This window comes from Erpetoichthys calabaricus, chromosome 4, assembly GCF_900747795.2.
Source record: "Erpetoichthys calabaricus chromosome 4, fErpCal1.3, whole genome shotgun sequence".
In the NCBI taxonomy this organism is placed as follows: domain Eukaryota; kingdom Metazoa; phylum Chordata; class Cladistia; order Polypteriformes; family Polypteridae; genus Erpetoichthys; species Erpetoichthys calabaricus.
Window position 1 is genome coordinate 108,281,145 of NC_041397.2, and position 15,971 is coordinate 108,297,115.

Here is a 15,971-nt window from a genome sequence, read left to right on the forward strand (position 1 = left end):
ATCGACCCCAGTTGTGAAGAAGAAAACTGACACCCCACCCCCTATTCAATCCCTCCTTACACTTTAATTCCGGTGCTGCAAACACTAAGGGAGAAACGTTGGTATTAGATAGTGGTGTTTGAATTTCTAATGGGTAAAATGTGTTTTGTAAAGGCAAGTCATTAGGAAAAGCAGAAAAAAAGCAGGAATTGATCTAATGCAGGAATGTTTTACTCATGGACAGTTGTATATAGCATGTTCAAGAGTAAACAGCTCCAGTGACCTATTAATATTACTTATTATTTGACTGATGCATTTATCCAAGGCGACTTACAACATCTGAGATAATATTAGTTGCACGTCTTTTGTTTTGACAGTTGGAGCACAGGTAGGTGAAGACACTTGCTCATGTCAATAGCAGGATTTTGAATCACAACATCAAGGACTGAAATCCTTGGTCCAAAGCCTTAACCATTACAGCACACTGCAAGATGATAAAATTAGTCCTTGGTTAAAAAAAAATAGGAATACTGTATACAGAAAAGCACTTAGTTAGTTACATATTACTTTTCATATAATCAGTTAAACAATGGCACTCTAACCGATGCCCATTGTCCTAAAGAAATTTACTGGGTGAAGCCAGGTGGCACTACTAGTTATTACAGTAATTTGCTTTTATATATGTTAAATTTTCACAAGTCTGCTAATAAGTCTCCCCAAATCTGAATTCTTTGTAGTTCAATTTATGAAATCATTCACCTGATACTAGGTTGTATGCTATTTCACCTAGTTTAGTATCACTTGCAAATTGAATCTGCTTCTTATTTATATTTTTATTAAGGATCATTTACATATACGCACAAATTTGGTTTCCATGGTTTCAGTTATCCTTGGTTTGTCATGGTCTGAAAACATTTAATGGAAAATTCCAGATATAAATGATTACCCACATTCTGTGCTCAGCATGTGGCGAAAACCTAACGCACGCCAGCAACGCCTCTGTGTCCTGGGTCATTTTCACAGCTCTTATGTGTCAAGTACAGTATAAACCAGCCTTTAGTCTCTAGAGTTTTCGCTGTCCTCATTTCTTGCCACGTTACCACAGTATTGTGGAAATAACCCTTAACTTTCCTGAATAATGCCCCCAAAGTGGCAAGGTTCATGTAGATGATGCTGGCAGTTCTTCAAACCCTAAGAGAAGCTATGAAGTTCTTTCCATCAGGGAAAACAATGTACAACATAGAAGCAGTAGCTGGTAAGTACCCACATTAGGCTAAGACATTTTTTAAGAATAAACATAAAAAATGTAAAAATGTGTTTAAACTGTGTGTGATATTTTTCATTGTTCCATTATCCCTTGAATGTTAAGCTAAAACATCAGAATACCATTCACTACAGAAAGAAAAAGAGAGAGAAAGGACAGGTATAATAACATACAATGTATTTTATTATCGTTTAATGTTAATAATGTCTTATTGTGCAAAATGTATCCATTAAACTTTATCAAAGGTATGTATTGTGAGATATGGCCGGCCATTCATCCCGGTCAATACCCCCAGGCCGCCAGATGGAGCCCTCCTTGCAGCATGGAGGTGCCCCGAATGCCAGCAGGGAATCATGGACAGTGGAGTTATAATGCACAGCCCTGCTGGATACCATGGGGGCCGCCAGGAGTCGCTGCAGGGAGGCCCAGGGATTTATATTTTCCGTAAAGCCCAGAAGTATTTCCAAGTCACGGGAACGGAAGAAATGATATACTTCTGGGCTGAAGAAAAAGAGAAGTTTTACCTGACCCGGAAGTGCTGGATAATCACATGGACTGAGGGCTCAGAAGCACTTCCGGGTCGAGGACTATAAAGGACTGTGGGAGATCCCAGTCAGATGAGCTGAGTTGGGAGGCAGGGTGGCTAAGCGTCTGGGAGAGTGGAGGATTATTTGATTATTGATTATTGGTTATTTGTATAAGTATTGTGGAGAGGAGGGTGCTTTGTGCACTGTATTATTATAATAAACCATTATTTGGACTTTTATCTGGTGTCTGACGGCTGGTCTGAGGGTTCAAGGGGTCGACAGTGCCTCTATTTGTCACGGTATGTAAACGAAAAACGACAGATATATAGGGTTTGCTACTATTGTGGTTTCAGGCATCCACGGTAGGTTGTGGAACGTTTCACTTGCAGATACAGGAGCTCTCAAAAAATCTTTGCATTTTCGTTTGTCTTAGTCAGATTGTAACGGCCGACCCCTTACCCAGCCGGCAGCTACATCTCCAAGACCTGTGGCCTGGATAATTTACTGAGGTTAAATCTAACTATCAAGCTGTACCTCTAACAAATTAAACTTTTCCCCCACAATCGATGGTGTAAATATAAGCACACAAAAGCAGATATGTAAAATTAAATGATTAATTATATTAAATAAAATAACAAGACAAATACAAAATAGAAATATATACATATATAAATATAAATATCCCTCCACCACAGCAACAACGAAACACCACCATATATAAATACAACAAACCCTCCCTTGCCCCTGTAACATATAACAAACAACGAACAACAACAATGAATGATATACGGAATAAAAGGTCGTGAATTTGAGTCCGGTTATAAAAACTGTCCTGAATACGGATGACTGAACTAGAGATAAATGAGTCGTTTGATTTTCCCGGCAATTGGAGCAACCTCCCTATGATTCCTCGGCGTGTGGTGGATGACGATCCAACCCCGGGGTCTCTGCACATGAGGGATGGAAGACAGTCCGGCAAAATGAAAAACAAACTAGTGCGAAAGCGCGATGTGAATCCGTGGTTGAAAAAATGGTCTCCTTTCTCCTTTCCTCTCTCTCCTTCTCTTCTCTCTCCATTGGCTATTTCCTCCTGATTACTTAAATATTCCTGTGACAGCTGTAATTGATTAATAGTAAACAGGTGTTTTCCAGGTTTGGGGTTGCGGTCTCCTTCCATCATTGGGACGGCATTCACTGACACACACATAAACAGCAAACGGGACAATGGAAACAAGACGTACTCAGTACTAACATTTGACAACACTATAAACTATGTAGCCCCGCTACAAGATCATTAACCTCACTTGAGTTATCTTATCAAAAGCTTTCTGAAAATCAAGATTAATACTGTGCACCTCCCTGACTGCATATTTTTGTTGCTCCTGCATAGAATTAGGGATGATTGAAACATGGTCTCCCCATCTAAATTCATGATATTCACCAGTCCTCACAGGTGGCGCAGTGGTAGTGCTGCTGCTTTGCAGTAAGGAGACTGTGGAAGATTGTGGGTTCCCTTCCCGGTTCCTCCCTGTGTGGATAGCGCTTTGAGTACTGAGAAAAGCGCTTATATAAATGTAATGAATTATTATTAATACATTCCCAGAGAAATTCTAAAAGTTTGTTGTGACCAGTAATAATTATTAACCCATTCCTGATGGCATCACTTGGATTGGTTGCGAGGACAGCCCACGCCCATCTCACGTCCATTCTGTGATTTAATGATTTGACAGACAGAAAGAAGAAAGTATAATTTTGAGGCAAATAATGACATAGTGAGTGAGAAAAGAAAGCATCTCTAATAAGAAACAGCCATAATTACCCTGTCTAGAAAACTTGTAACGACACAGGCCAATTCCATAAGAGCAGAGGTCTGCTTAGAGTAGTGTTTCCCATTAATAAAATGGAGTAAGAAGGGTTTATTGCTATTTTTTGGACATGAGAACTATGCTGTACATCTATACATACATACATTTTATGGTCATGGCTGTGCAATTCTCTTCTTTGTTCTTCTTCCTTTAATGTTTTTTCTTCAAGTCGGTTTGCCTGTATTGGATTAAAATAGTAGTCAGGCTTCTACAACCATTTGTATAAAAATACAGAACTGCTAAACAATTAGCTTAGGTTTGTATGACATAAGAAGTGCACAACTACTGCATTTATTTTAAATCTTGTGAAAGGCTACCTTTAATGCAGGTAAGTTAGTGGTAGTGTTGAGTGTTAAATAAAGACCTGCATGTATGGCCAAATTGTATTAATGCTTCTTGTATTTCTGTCGTAGTTAATGTGGACTTCTAAGTAGCCACAGTTCCTAAGCAGCACATCGGATATAATATAAATTCTTACAATTTGAGATTGTGTTTTTCATATTAAAAATCAGGCATTCCATTCATAGAAAGGCTAGCCTTCTTTAAGACTTCTGTTTATCACTCTATTATTACAGTATAAGCTATCCATCTACTGTAGGTTTTTATTTTTCTTTGACAATGCTTCTGTTGCCCTTGAACAAATGTATCTTTTCTTTTAATGTTAATATCACATTGTTGCATTGGCATTGGAAAAAAGTAAAATAAAAGTTTTAGCAGGAGCCAAAGCGATCCAGAGACAGAATTGTGGGTGCAATAAAGCACAGACTTAGGCCAGTGCTGGAGATTTGAAGGCAGACATCACTTACATTTGGAAATCATTTCCATGTGCACTACAGATGTATGGGATCTGAATCTCAGGCAAGATTTTGAAGACGTTCATATTAAATTAATTGGTGACTTCAGATTTCCCACTTGAGTGAGTGTGACTGTGTCCAGTCCAGATTGTCCCTTACGCCCATTGCCAGTGGAATATTCTTTGGCTGCTTACAACCCTGAACTACGAAAAGCTGTTTTGAAAACAGATATTTAATATTTAAAGCAAATAGAATTGTGGGACATAGAAATGGTAAAGCAGAGATGAAGGTACTGTGTTAAACTTCCAGTGTTACTTATTTATTCATTGTAAATTCAGATTTTCCTGGTTATCTTTCAAAGTGAAGTTTATAGAGTTTAATTTCTGAATAATGTAATAAATGTCAAGGATGGACTGGCATACCAAATGGGATGGATGGACCTTTGCCTAGCCAGTAGGCCAATATAATGGAAGGACAGAGGAGACCGCCTAGGGAGGCAGTCTCCCTTTGTTGGATCACCCATGCACACACCCGTAGGGCAGCCTGGGATTAGTGGTCCTATTAGGCAGCCCTGTGGGATACTGTGGATACCCCCAGAGGGAGTTAAGAACAGCAGGTATCCCCTGCCTTTTACCTTATGCTTGCTGATTTAGGCTCCAGCTTCCCAGCATCCCTGCTCTGGATAAGCTAGTTTAGAAAATGGATGGATGGATCAATTCTGGTGTTCAGTGAAGTAAATATTCAAAAGTGTTTTTTCAGCCAACAGCAGTCTTAAGACTTTGAGCAGTTATTATACTGTATTTAAATATTTGTATCATTGCTTTGCTCTTTACATTTTTTTTCTAAAATTCATATTTCATCTGTTCAAAAACCACTACACAGTAGAAATTGGTCTTACCTTTTCTCTCTGTACTGTTTTCATTTTCTTAAGTTCCTCTTCTTCAGCCTCTTTTTGTTTCTTTGCTTGTTCTTCTCTTTTCAGCTTGTAAACACACAATAAAGACAGGAACCTCAGTAAATTTCCAGGTAAGTTTTTGTGAGACTGCCTTCAGCCCACAATACTTTTTAAGAGTCCCAAATAATATCCCTGCTTGAGTAAGACTTTGCCTCAAAGGCTTAGAGACCCGAGCCCTGATGTTGGCTGTATAGAGTTTACATGTTCTTCCCATGTCTGTGTGCTCTTCTTCACATATTGCTGACACAATACATGGTAAGTTAATTAATGATTTTACACTGCCCCCAGTATGAATGTGATCGTGGTGTGTGCTCCCTATGATAAACCAGAGCTGTCTCTTGCCTTGCACCCAGTGTAGCTGGGATAGACTGCAGCCTCCTCACAACCTGCTTTGGATTAAGAGGGCTGGAGAATGTTACTGGCTTCTGTACACCATCTGAAATGTAATAAAGGTTGTTTGCAGCCAGGTGGTGCTTCTGGCTCTATGTGTTCTTTTATTATCACCAGTATGTGTCCAACTCATTTACAGTTAACAAAGTAAATGGGGCTTAGACTGTTAGGGAGCGCAAACATGAAAATAACAGGCACAACCTTTTTATGCTTGTAAAAGTGATACTATTAAATATTACATGGCTGTTTTCTGTGTCTAAAAGTAGGTATCCATATCTATTTAGAAACAGCCAGGACAGGAGTGAATGGAAATGCACATATCTTAGGGGTATCACATGTAAGTGTTATACATCATCAGAAACTGTTGTTTCATGTAGTCAACCTGTGAATTCAGAGTGGAAAGGCAAGCTGCTCTTTTACAGGCATAATTCAAAAACCAGGTCAAAGATCAGCAGCAATGAAAACTGCCAGCCCCTGTAGCTCTCCACCATTATGCCGCTCTAACCCAGTATAACAGATCATCATTTAACTGTATTTTGCTGCCATTCCTAAATATCAAAAGAGTGTACTAAAGAGGTGAATCTTTTATTTGTTTATTTTCTGGTTATGGTGTTACTTCTTTCGTTCCCATTCCACCACAGTGTGTAACTGAAATTAAAACCACATTCCTAAAAAAAACCCTGTGATGTCTCTTTTGCAAAGGCCTCTTCTGACTCACACAGTATACCCTGGCACCCATGATTCCTCCTATAAGGTGTGTCAAGTAAAAAAAGAAAAAAGTATCCATTATATGATTCAGAAAAACATACATTATTTGATGTGGGCAGAAGCAATAGTTTGTTCACCCATACCTTAGATAACAATTATACGTGGGTAGGGATTGATGGTAAGGAACTGAGTAACAGTAAAAAAAACATTAAGTATAGTGGCACGCAAAGCAGTTCAATTTCACATTTAGATTCCTGGAGTCCCCATACTCCTGAGTTATATCAAATGAGGTCGAGAATGCTAATTTAAGTTATTTATGCAGGACTTTCATGCATTAATGCTTCTGACTCTTGAGTTCAAACCTTAATATGGGTCACCGCCCATGCAAAATTCTGCATTTATTTACTCCCCATGTCTATAAGGGGTTTTCTGGGCAATTTAAATATTTTTTCTCCCATGATAATTTGTGCTAGGTTAATTGACTTTGGTTTGGCTCCTGCCTTGTGCCCAATGCACCCACAACACTGAACAAGGTTGGAAAATGAATGGATGAAGAAATGCAGTGTCTATTTGACTAATTATGTTGTTATATTTATCATTAATATGTGTGAGTAAAAAGGTGGCCCAGTTCCATAGATGACAGTTGGAAATGTGGCCCACTCATTGTTGGTGTTGGGTTTGCATGTTTTCTGTATGTATTGACATGTGACACTAAACTGTCATGGATTCATAAAATAGAGGGATGAATGTATATTTGTGTTTATATATTTCATTTTTGAGGGACTTCATAGACACTCCACACCTAAAATAGTGTGTGTCCTGATATTTTAGTGAAAACACTTTAGAACAGTCCTTGTACGTTTTGTATTTCTGCCAGGGTTCCACTGCTGGCTATGGTTCATATTTTTGTTTTAGGTCTTTTTTGTTCATTGTTGAGTCTTTGATTTGTTTTACTTTTGTTTATCATTTTGCTTTATTCCTTATGTTTGTGTTATGTGCCTTGTGTTTTGTGGGTGGTTCCCCAGGAGGAGGGGCCATCTGTACATCACCACAAGGGACTACCTTCAGCCCTATAAAGGCAGGGGCAACCCACAGTTCCTCGTGGTTCGTTCAAATTTACTTTGATGTGGTGGGTTCTTGGATTTGTGAAAATTTCTTGTGCTTTGTGTATTATTGGGTTTTTGAGTTCTGTGCTTTGTATTTTGACTATTCTTTGGATTTCATATTGGGACATTGTTATAATATATATATATATATATTTACATAACATATATAATTATGTTATTATCTTGTGTTTGATCTTGTTACTAGCCAGGGTTTGATGGTAATATCCCCCTCTAATAGCCATTTTTTTAAGATTTTGGGACTTTAAACTTGGGCGCTTTCAAGTATCATAACAAAATGAACAGCAAATACAAAAAAAAAAGTCAGCTTTGCAGTGTTTCTGTGCAAAAAGAGCTACAGTTTTTGTAAACATTCTTTGGCTCAGTGGATGGCTATTTCTGACAATATCGTGATACCCTGAGTATGGGCCTGTCTTGTGTGCCTATGGACTTATAATACAACCACTTCAAGAAAATTGTGGATAAACTGTTAGAGCTTTTGTCTTTTTCAGCCAGAGTAAAAGATTCTTTACATACTGTAGTAGATAGAGGAGGAAGGTAAACTGAGAGATGTGTTCACATGGATTCCCTCCCACAGACTCAAAACAAGCACACTGTTCAGTTCACATGTCTAAATTGTTCTGGTCTTGATCTTTTAATATATCTTGTGATGGGCTGGTGCTCCATTTGGGCTTGGCTACTGTCCAGCTCCAATTACATCTGAAGTGATTTTCTTGTTCATCTCAAATAGACACATGACTAACAGAAAGAATAACTGAAATAAATGTCTAAAGTACAATAACAAGTTACATCAACTTATACCAGCACTCTTTATCTGTTAGTTGTGGTGAAGGTTGTGATGACAACATGCTGACCTGGACACAACATACCTCGCTAATCCTATCAATAATCTCCAGTGAATACTCAGATGTTTCCAGGCCAGCAGAGAAAAATAATCATTTCAGCTGCATTTGGTTCTCCTCTGATTCTTCTCACAATAAGCTACATCTTTAGGAGGTGCTAAGGGTCATTCTTTGTACTTGCCCAAATCAAACTATGGCTACGTGTGTTAGTTTTATTGAAAAGACCCTGCCCAAGTTTTGTTTCACACAGCCTGGAGTGAAACATGAAAAGGAACTGTTGTGCATACCATGATGGTGAATGTTTGTTACTGTTATTCAGTTCCTCACCATTATCAACAATGCCTAGATGCCTATAATGGTTATCTATGTATGACAAACTATTGCTTCAGCCCACATCAAATATTGTATATTTTTCTGATTCATATAATGAGCACTTTTGGATTCCTTTACTTGACATATAAAATGCACTGCCTCAAATTCTACATTGCAGCTGGTTAGAAAAGGAGGAATGTTAAATTGCTATGTGCTTTTTTTGTGTGTATACTTTGGCTATTTGTATTCAGGCACAGTATAGCAGAGCTCAAAAAAAGGAAAACATTATTGTGAGATTGGTTATTTTGCAAAGTTCTGTCCCTTTTTTGTGTTCAGCGATAAAAACCACCTTTATTGCATGCAACAATAAACACTGAAATAGGAAAGAGTCTTGCGCAATTTTTGCCTTCTTGTTTTTTCCTGTCTTTCCCTTTTTGTTTACATCACTATGCCCCATGCCGCAAAATAACCAAGCTGAAACTTCACTCCACACGACCACACCCAGACCACACTCAGAATCCAAATCGTCAAACTGATGAATGAAAGCACTGTTAAAAGTGCTACTGTTTTAATGAAATCTCCACTTCAGTTTGATGGAACTGTCTTTTTAGTCTCTTCAGGGTTAGTTTAAGAACGTTTCGATAAACACAGTATGTAACTGAAATGAATAGGTGTGAAACTCCATCAGGATTGTGCTTATTCTATTCAACAACACCCATCTATTTATTTTCTTGACCCGTTTTTCTGTGATAGTATAACTGGAGGTACATTCCAATATTGTTTGGTACACAGTAGATACCAACCCTGGAAGGGAATGCTATATTATCATAGAGTAGTCTAATCTTCTTCTTTCAGCTGCTCCCGTTAGGGGTTGCCACAGCAGATACTCTTCTTCCATATCGTCCTGTCTTCTTCATCTTGCTTTGCTACACCCACCTCCTGCATGTCCTCTCTCACATCCATAAACCTTCTCTTAAGCCTTCCTCTTTTCCTCTTTCCTGGCAGCTCTATCGTTAACATCCTATAACAAAGCTGGTCTCACTACCGTCCTGTAGACCTTCCCTTTCACTCTTACTGATACCAGTCTGTCACAAATCACTCCTGACACTCTTCTCCACCCATTCCACCCTGCCTGCACTCTCTTTTTCACCTCTCTTCCACAATCCCCATTACTCTGACTTGTTGATCCGAAGTATTTAAACTCATCCACCTTCACCAACTCTACTCCCTGCATCCTCACCATTCCACTTACCTCCCTGTCATTCACACACATGTATTCTGTCTTCTTCCTACTGACCTTCAGTCCTCTCCTCTCCAGAGCAAACCTGCAACTCTCCAGGGTCTCCTCGACCTGCTCCCTACTCTTGCTACAGATCACAATGTCATCAGCAAACATCAAAGTCCACAGGGACTCCTGTCTAATCTCATCTGTCAACCTGTCTATCACCATTGCAAATAAGAAAGGGCTCAGAGCCGATCCCTGATGTAATCCCTCTCCTAGTGCCGTTCTCACCATTGTTACAGTTCCCTCGTACATATCTTGTATAACTCTTATGTACTTCTCTGCCACTCCTGACTTCCTCATACAATACCACAGCTCCTCTCGAGGTACCCTGTCATATGCTTTCTCCAGGTCCACAAAGACACAATACAGCTCCTTCTGGGCTTCTCTATACTTCTCCATCAACACCCTCAGAACAAACATCGTATCTGTGGTGCTCTTTCCTGGCATGAAACCATACTGCTGCTCATTAATCATCACCTCCCTTCTTAACCTAGCTTCCACTACTCTTTCCCATAACTTTATGCTGTGGCTCATCAATTTTATCCCCCTGTAGTTACTACAGCTCTGCACATCCCTCTTATTCTTAAAAATCTGTACCAGTACACTTCATCTCCACTCCTCAGGCATCCTCTCATTTTCCAAGATTCAGTTAAACAATCTGGTTAAAAACTCCACTGCCATCTCTCCTAAACACCTCCATGTTTCCACAGGTATATCATTTGGACCAACGGCCTTCCCATTCTTCATCCTCTTCATAACTGTCCTTACTTCCTCCTTGCTAATCCATTGCACTTCCTGATTCACTATCTCCACATCATCCAACCTTCTCTCTCTCATTTTCTTTATTCATCAGCCTCTCAAAGTACTCTTTCCATCTGCACAACACACGCTCCTCACTTGTGAGTACATTTCCATCTTTATCCTTTATCACCCTAACCTGCTGCATGTCTTTCCAAGCTCAGTCCCTCTGTCTAGCCAATCGGTACAGGTCCTTTTCTCCCTCCTTAGTGTCCAACCTCTCATATAACTCATCATAAGCCTTTTCTTTAGCCTTCGTCACCTCCCTTGCGCCTTATCTCTTTGTACTCTTGTCTACTTTCTGCATCTCTCTGACTATCCCACTTCATCGCCATCCTCTTCCTCTGTTTACTCTCCTGTACTTCCCCATTCCACCACCAGGTTTCCTTTTCCTCCTTCCTCTGTCCAGATGTCACGCCAAGCACCCTTCTTGCTGTCACTCTTACTACTTCTGTTGCAGTTACCCAGGTGTCTGGTAACTCTTCACTGCCACCCAGTGCCTGTTTTATCTCCTCCCTAAACTTAACCTTGCAGTCTTCCTTTTTCAACTTCCACCAGTTGATCCTTTGCTCTCCCCTCCATCTCCTCCTCTTCTTCTTCTTGATCTCCAACGTCATCCTACAGAGCACCAACCTATTCTGCCTAACTACACATTCCCCTGCCACCACTTTGTAGTCTTTAATCTCCTTCAGACTGACTCTTCTGCATAGGATATAATCTACCTGTGTGCATGTTCCTCCACTCTTGTACGTCACCCTATGGCCCTCCCTCTTCTTAAAATACGTATTCACCACAGCCATGCCCATCCTTTTTGCAAAATCCATTATCCTCTGACCTTCTTCAGTACTCTCCTCGACACCATACCTACTCATCACCTCCTCATCTCCTCTGTTCCTTTCACCAACATGTCCATTAAAATCCGCTCCAATCACCACTTTCTGTCCCTTGGGTACACTGTCCAACACCTCATCCAACTCACTCCAGAAATCTTCTTTCTTATCCATTGAACACCTAACTTGCGGGGCATATGCACTAACAACATTCATCATCACACCTTCAGTTTCCAGCTTCATAATAATTACTCTGTCTGACACTCTTTTCACCTGCAAAACACTCTTGACATACTGCTCCTTTAGAATAATCCCTACCCAATTTCTCCTCCCATCCATACCATGATAGAACAATTTGAATCCACCTCCGATCCACCTGGCCTTACTCCCCTTCCATTTAGTCTCTTGTATGCACAATATATCAACCCTCCTTCTCTACATCACATTGGCTAACTCTCTCCCCTTACCAGTCATACTGCCAACATTCAAAGGTCCTACCCTCAGTTCCACTGTCTTTACCTTCCTCCTATCCTTCTACCTCCAGACACATCTCCCCCTCTTCTTCTCCTTCTTCAGCCAACAGTAGCCTAATTTCCACCAGCACCCTGTTGACTAACAGTACTGGTGGTGGCCTTAACCCGGGCCTCGACCGAACCGGTATGGAAATTTGTATCATTAACCCAGCCACAGGGAATGCACAAACCAGTGTGTTTCTTTGTGCCAGTCCCAAGCCCAGATAAATGGGGAGGGTTACGTCAGGTAGGGTAAAATTTTGCCAGATCAATATGCAGACAACGATACAAATCATAGAGTAGTCTAATGCTCACTCATTATTAAATTAAAATTCACATTTATTGGGCTGTAGAGTGTCCAATGAAATCCACACAGAAAGAACATACTACAAACTCCACATAGAATATAATCAGACCAGAAATCAAACTTAGGTCTTTGGAGCCCTGAGCGAGCTGCACTATCTTTTGTGCTACCATGTTGTGTTTGGCAACATCACATTCCAGACACAAAAATGAATAGTGTGTAATTCTGTGGTTTTGGGAGAAAAAGAAATAAGAAAGACCTTAAATGAGAGAAAATTCTAACAATTTTTAATAGTCAGGTATAACAAATGAAAATATGTATGGACAACTTTTGTGTCAACACTGGGAGATAAAGACAAGTTGGGTAAGCTGCAAGATGTATATGTTTTTGTTTTTTTAACAAAAGAAGACATATAGTAAGCCACTGTTAAGCTGAGCGACTGGCATTGAAAATAACTTTGCAAGCATGAGAATGACTGTCCAACCTTTAGTTGATATTTAGATTGTCTTTGATTCATAAATTGATTGATCCTGGCCTGTTCCATTGACAGAGCTCCACCTTATGAAAAGAAAAAAACTACTGTAAGTAAATCACTTAAAAATGTGAATCTTAAATACATCATCAAACAACAAGGAGAACCGAAATTACAGTGACAAAAAAAGAAGACCAGGTACACGTAGCATCAGACTGACATTATCTCATGAAGCATTAAGAGAATGTGATGTATAACAAATGTTTAAAAAGCCATAATGTTTGAGAATGTTATGTTATTTTATAATATCTCATTGAAAGAAGCATTCCTAGCTCTCAACTGTGTATATTACAGTAAGCATGTTGGACTATAGCCCCTTTTGTTGAAAAGAGACAGAAGAGAGCCTTCAAATTACTTTGCTTAAGCTTATAACCATCTTTACAGATCTTTCCTCACTTGTGAAAATTGTAAAAGAGACCAAAGTGGAAAAACAACCAACTTAGAGCCTCCATTGACATAAGAGTCTAAGACAAGACCAAGAAGCAGCTAGTAGCACCTGAAAAACACAGCATTATCTCTTAATCCGCTTAATACTTAAACCAATTCAGTGTTGGTGAAGTTTGGAGACTATTTTGGCAGCACTGAGCATAAGGATGGAACCAACCCTATAGAAGGCATCAGACCATATCACTGCTAGCCAGGTGCACACTCACACAGAGCCATTAAAGAGTCGCCTATAAATCAAACGCACAAGTCTTTGGGACATGGGGTGCAATGTAAATAAGATTTTCTTTTATAATTACAATCATTAAATTAAATACTGTGTAATTCTTTGGGAGCAGTACACTGGTGCAGTGATTAGCACAGACAATTCATATGGACAATTCTAAACCCAGTCACTCTCTTTGTGAAATTTAGATGTTCTCTCAGTGTTTGTGTGAGCCTTCACTAGGTCATAACGATGCTAGGTTAATTAGTAACCATAATATGGCTGGGTATGACAGACCACAACTATTAGAGATAGTGAGTGCCCCCCTGACATCTTGACAATGCTGCCAAATACCCACAAATGTGCACTGGAAAAAAGTGGACTTAATTGGGTGAGCTCTGTGTGAACTCTTTTCTATGGTTTAGGATTATAAAATCAAAGGGCTAAACATTCAGTCGTCAGTTTTATTTAAATAGTTCATATATAGTGCACTATCAGTTACATGAATAAACAATAGTTTCTTCATACTTCATTTTGCTGCTTTATATATTTTGCAGTTTAACAATATCAGAGCAGACATCCTTTTTTTGTGGAAGTAGCACTAACCTCTGAATTTCTAGCACCTGCAAATAACTGTATGGCCTTCTTCTGGAACACTTAATCAGCACCTTGCATCATATCAGCAAGTGACAGAAGATCACAACACATCAGATAATAAAGTTGTTTTTTTGTGTGCTCAATAATTGGTTGATTTTGATAAATTACAGCAATAACATAAACATTCTAAATTGTGTGCTATCAGAGAAAAAATTACTTTAGAGATTTTTAAGCAAGATCCACCATACAGTCTAATACTGTAATAATAAATGCATTATTTAAACATTTTTGTAACATTAATCAGCTTTTAATTCAGTGCAAGTGCAATCTGTTCCTTTCTCTTATAATCCACCTTATTCTTGTTATTTTTCCATCCATCCATCCATTATCCAACCTGCTATATCCTAACTACAGGGTCATAGGGGTCTGCTGGAGCCAATCCCAGCCAACACAGGGCACAAGGCAGGAAACAAACCCCGGGCAGGGCGCCAGCCCAACACAGTTCTTGTTATTTTTTTCTTAATAGTCCATATGTAATTCTCTTTTTGCTGCAACTGCACCAAATTGATTTGGTAAAAAAACTGTGATTCTTAATTGAATTAAGGTTATCTACCTGTACAATGAATGGATGGATGATATGAAACATAAATATAAGCAACAAGGAGAAGAAAATCTTCGATGATAAAATGAAAATTTAAAAGTTTTTATTGCAAGCTGACATGTATGGGGAAAAATCAAAGCTTGTAAACAGTAGTCAAACTTCCTACACTGTACCTAGAATGCCACTTCTCAGTGTCAGTGCGGACAGTTGCTTCTTCTGGCTACATTCCTAAAAAGGGTGGTAATGTCTAATTTGTTCAAATGTTTAAGTAATTCCAGATATTATAAACTAAAACATTGTCTATTTTCTTCAACAAAATTTGAGTCACTGCTTGACAGAGTCACATACATATCTCAGTTATTCTGATAACATAAGTAAAATTTCCCAAAGCCTATTGATGCCCTGCCCATGTCTGAATCACCTTCACATCTATGGCAGCTCAGCCAGTAAAAACATTATGGAAGGGTAGAATCTTTAAAGGTAGTTAATGTTTTCAAACCTTTAAAGTGTCCCTGTATCCCTACTGGAAAACACTCATTTTGTATTGTAATAATTGTTTGAGAGGCTTTTTTATTTGATATGACTGTTTTGTTTTACCTTGCTATGTAAAATGCTTGCTATATGAAAGGTGAATATTAAATGATAATTTAGAAACAAAAACTAAAGCTATACTAAATTTTAGCTTAAAATGTAATATCTTCTTTGTAAATAATGGATGCACTAAATATGTATTCATTGACTAACATACTTTAAAGGAGGTGAAGGAAAACATCTCATAAATCTGCATAAACCTGTATAAATCAGAATGTTACATATAGTATGTACCACATGCCAATGATCATACAGAAGGAAAATAGACCATGTTATGTAATCTACTATCAAATTAAAGTTCATGGTTAGGGCAGTTATACATTTATTGACACATTTCTTACATACTCGTTTAATAAATGTTAACTGTGGCCATCACCTCAATTAACAGTTTAGGTGAATGACAATACATTCTGGTGTGTTTATGATCATTGATATTAGTCCAGTGTCTGATTGGTAACTGAATATCAATAAAGGCAAAGTGATACTGAAATGCTGAACATTTCTAATTGATG

At 38.7% G+C, this 15,971-nt stretch overlaps 1 protein-coding gene and 1 long non-coding RNA gene across 2 annotated transcripts in view; both read right to left on the reverse strand.

Moving 5' to 3' along the window:
* LOC127527706 (uncharacterized) overlaps nt 1-15,971 on the reverse strand; it is a 120,907-nt gene that overhangs the window by 47,485 nt on the left and 57,451 nt on the right. The window lies entirely within an intron of this gene.
* The window catches only part of epsti1 (epithelial stromal interaction 1), a 77,172-nt gene that overhangs the window by 47,485 nt on the left and 13,716 nt on the right, over nt 1-15,971 (reverse strand). The window contains exons 4-6 of the mRNA XM_051927293.1: nt 12,974-13,047; nt 5,328-5,411; nt 3,740-3,813 (exon numbers count right to left, since the gene is read on the reverse strand). Of these exons, the coding sequence (XP_051783253.1) occupies nt 3,740-3,813; nt 5,328-5,411; nt 12,974-13,047 (232 nt within the window). The remainder of the gene's footprint in view (nt 1-3,739; nt 3,814-5,327; nt 5,412-12,973; nt 13,048-15,971) is intronic.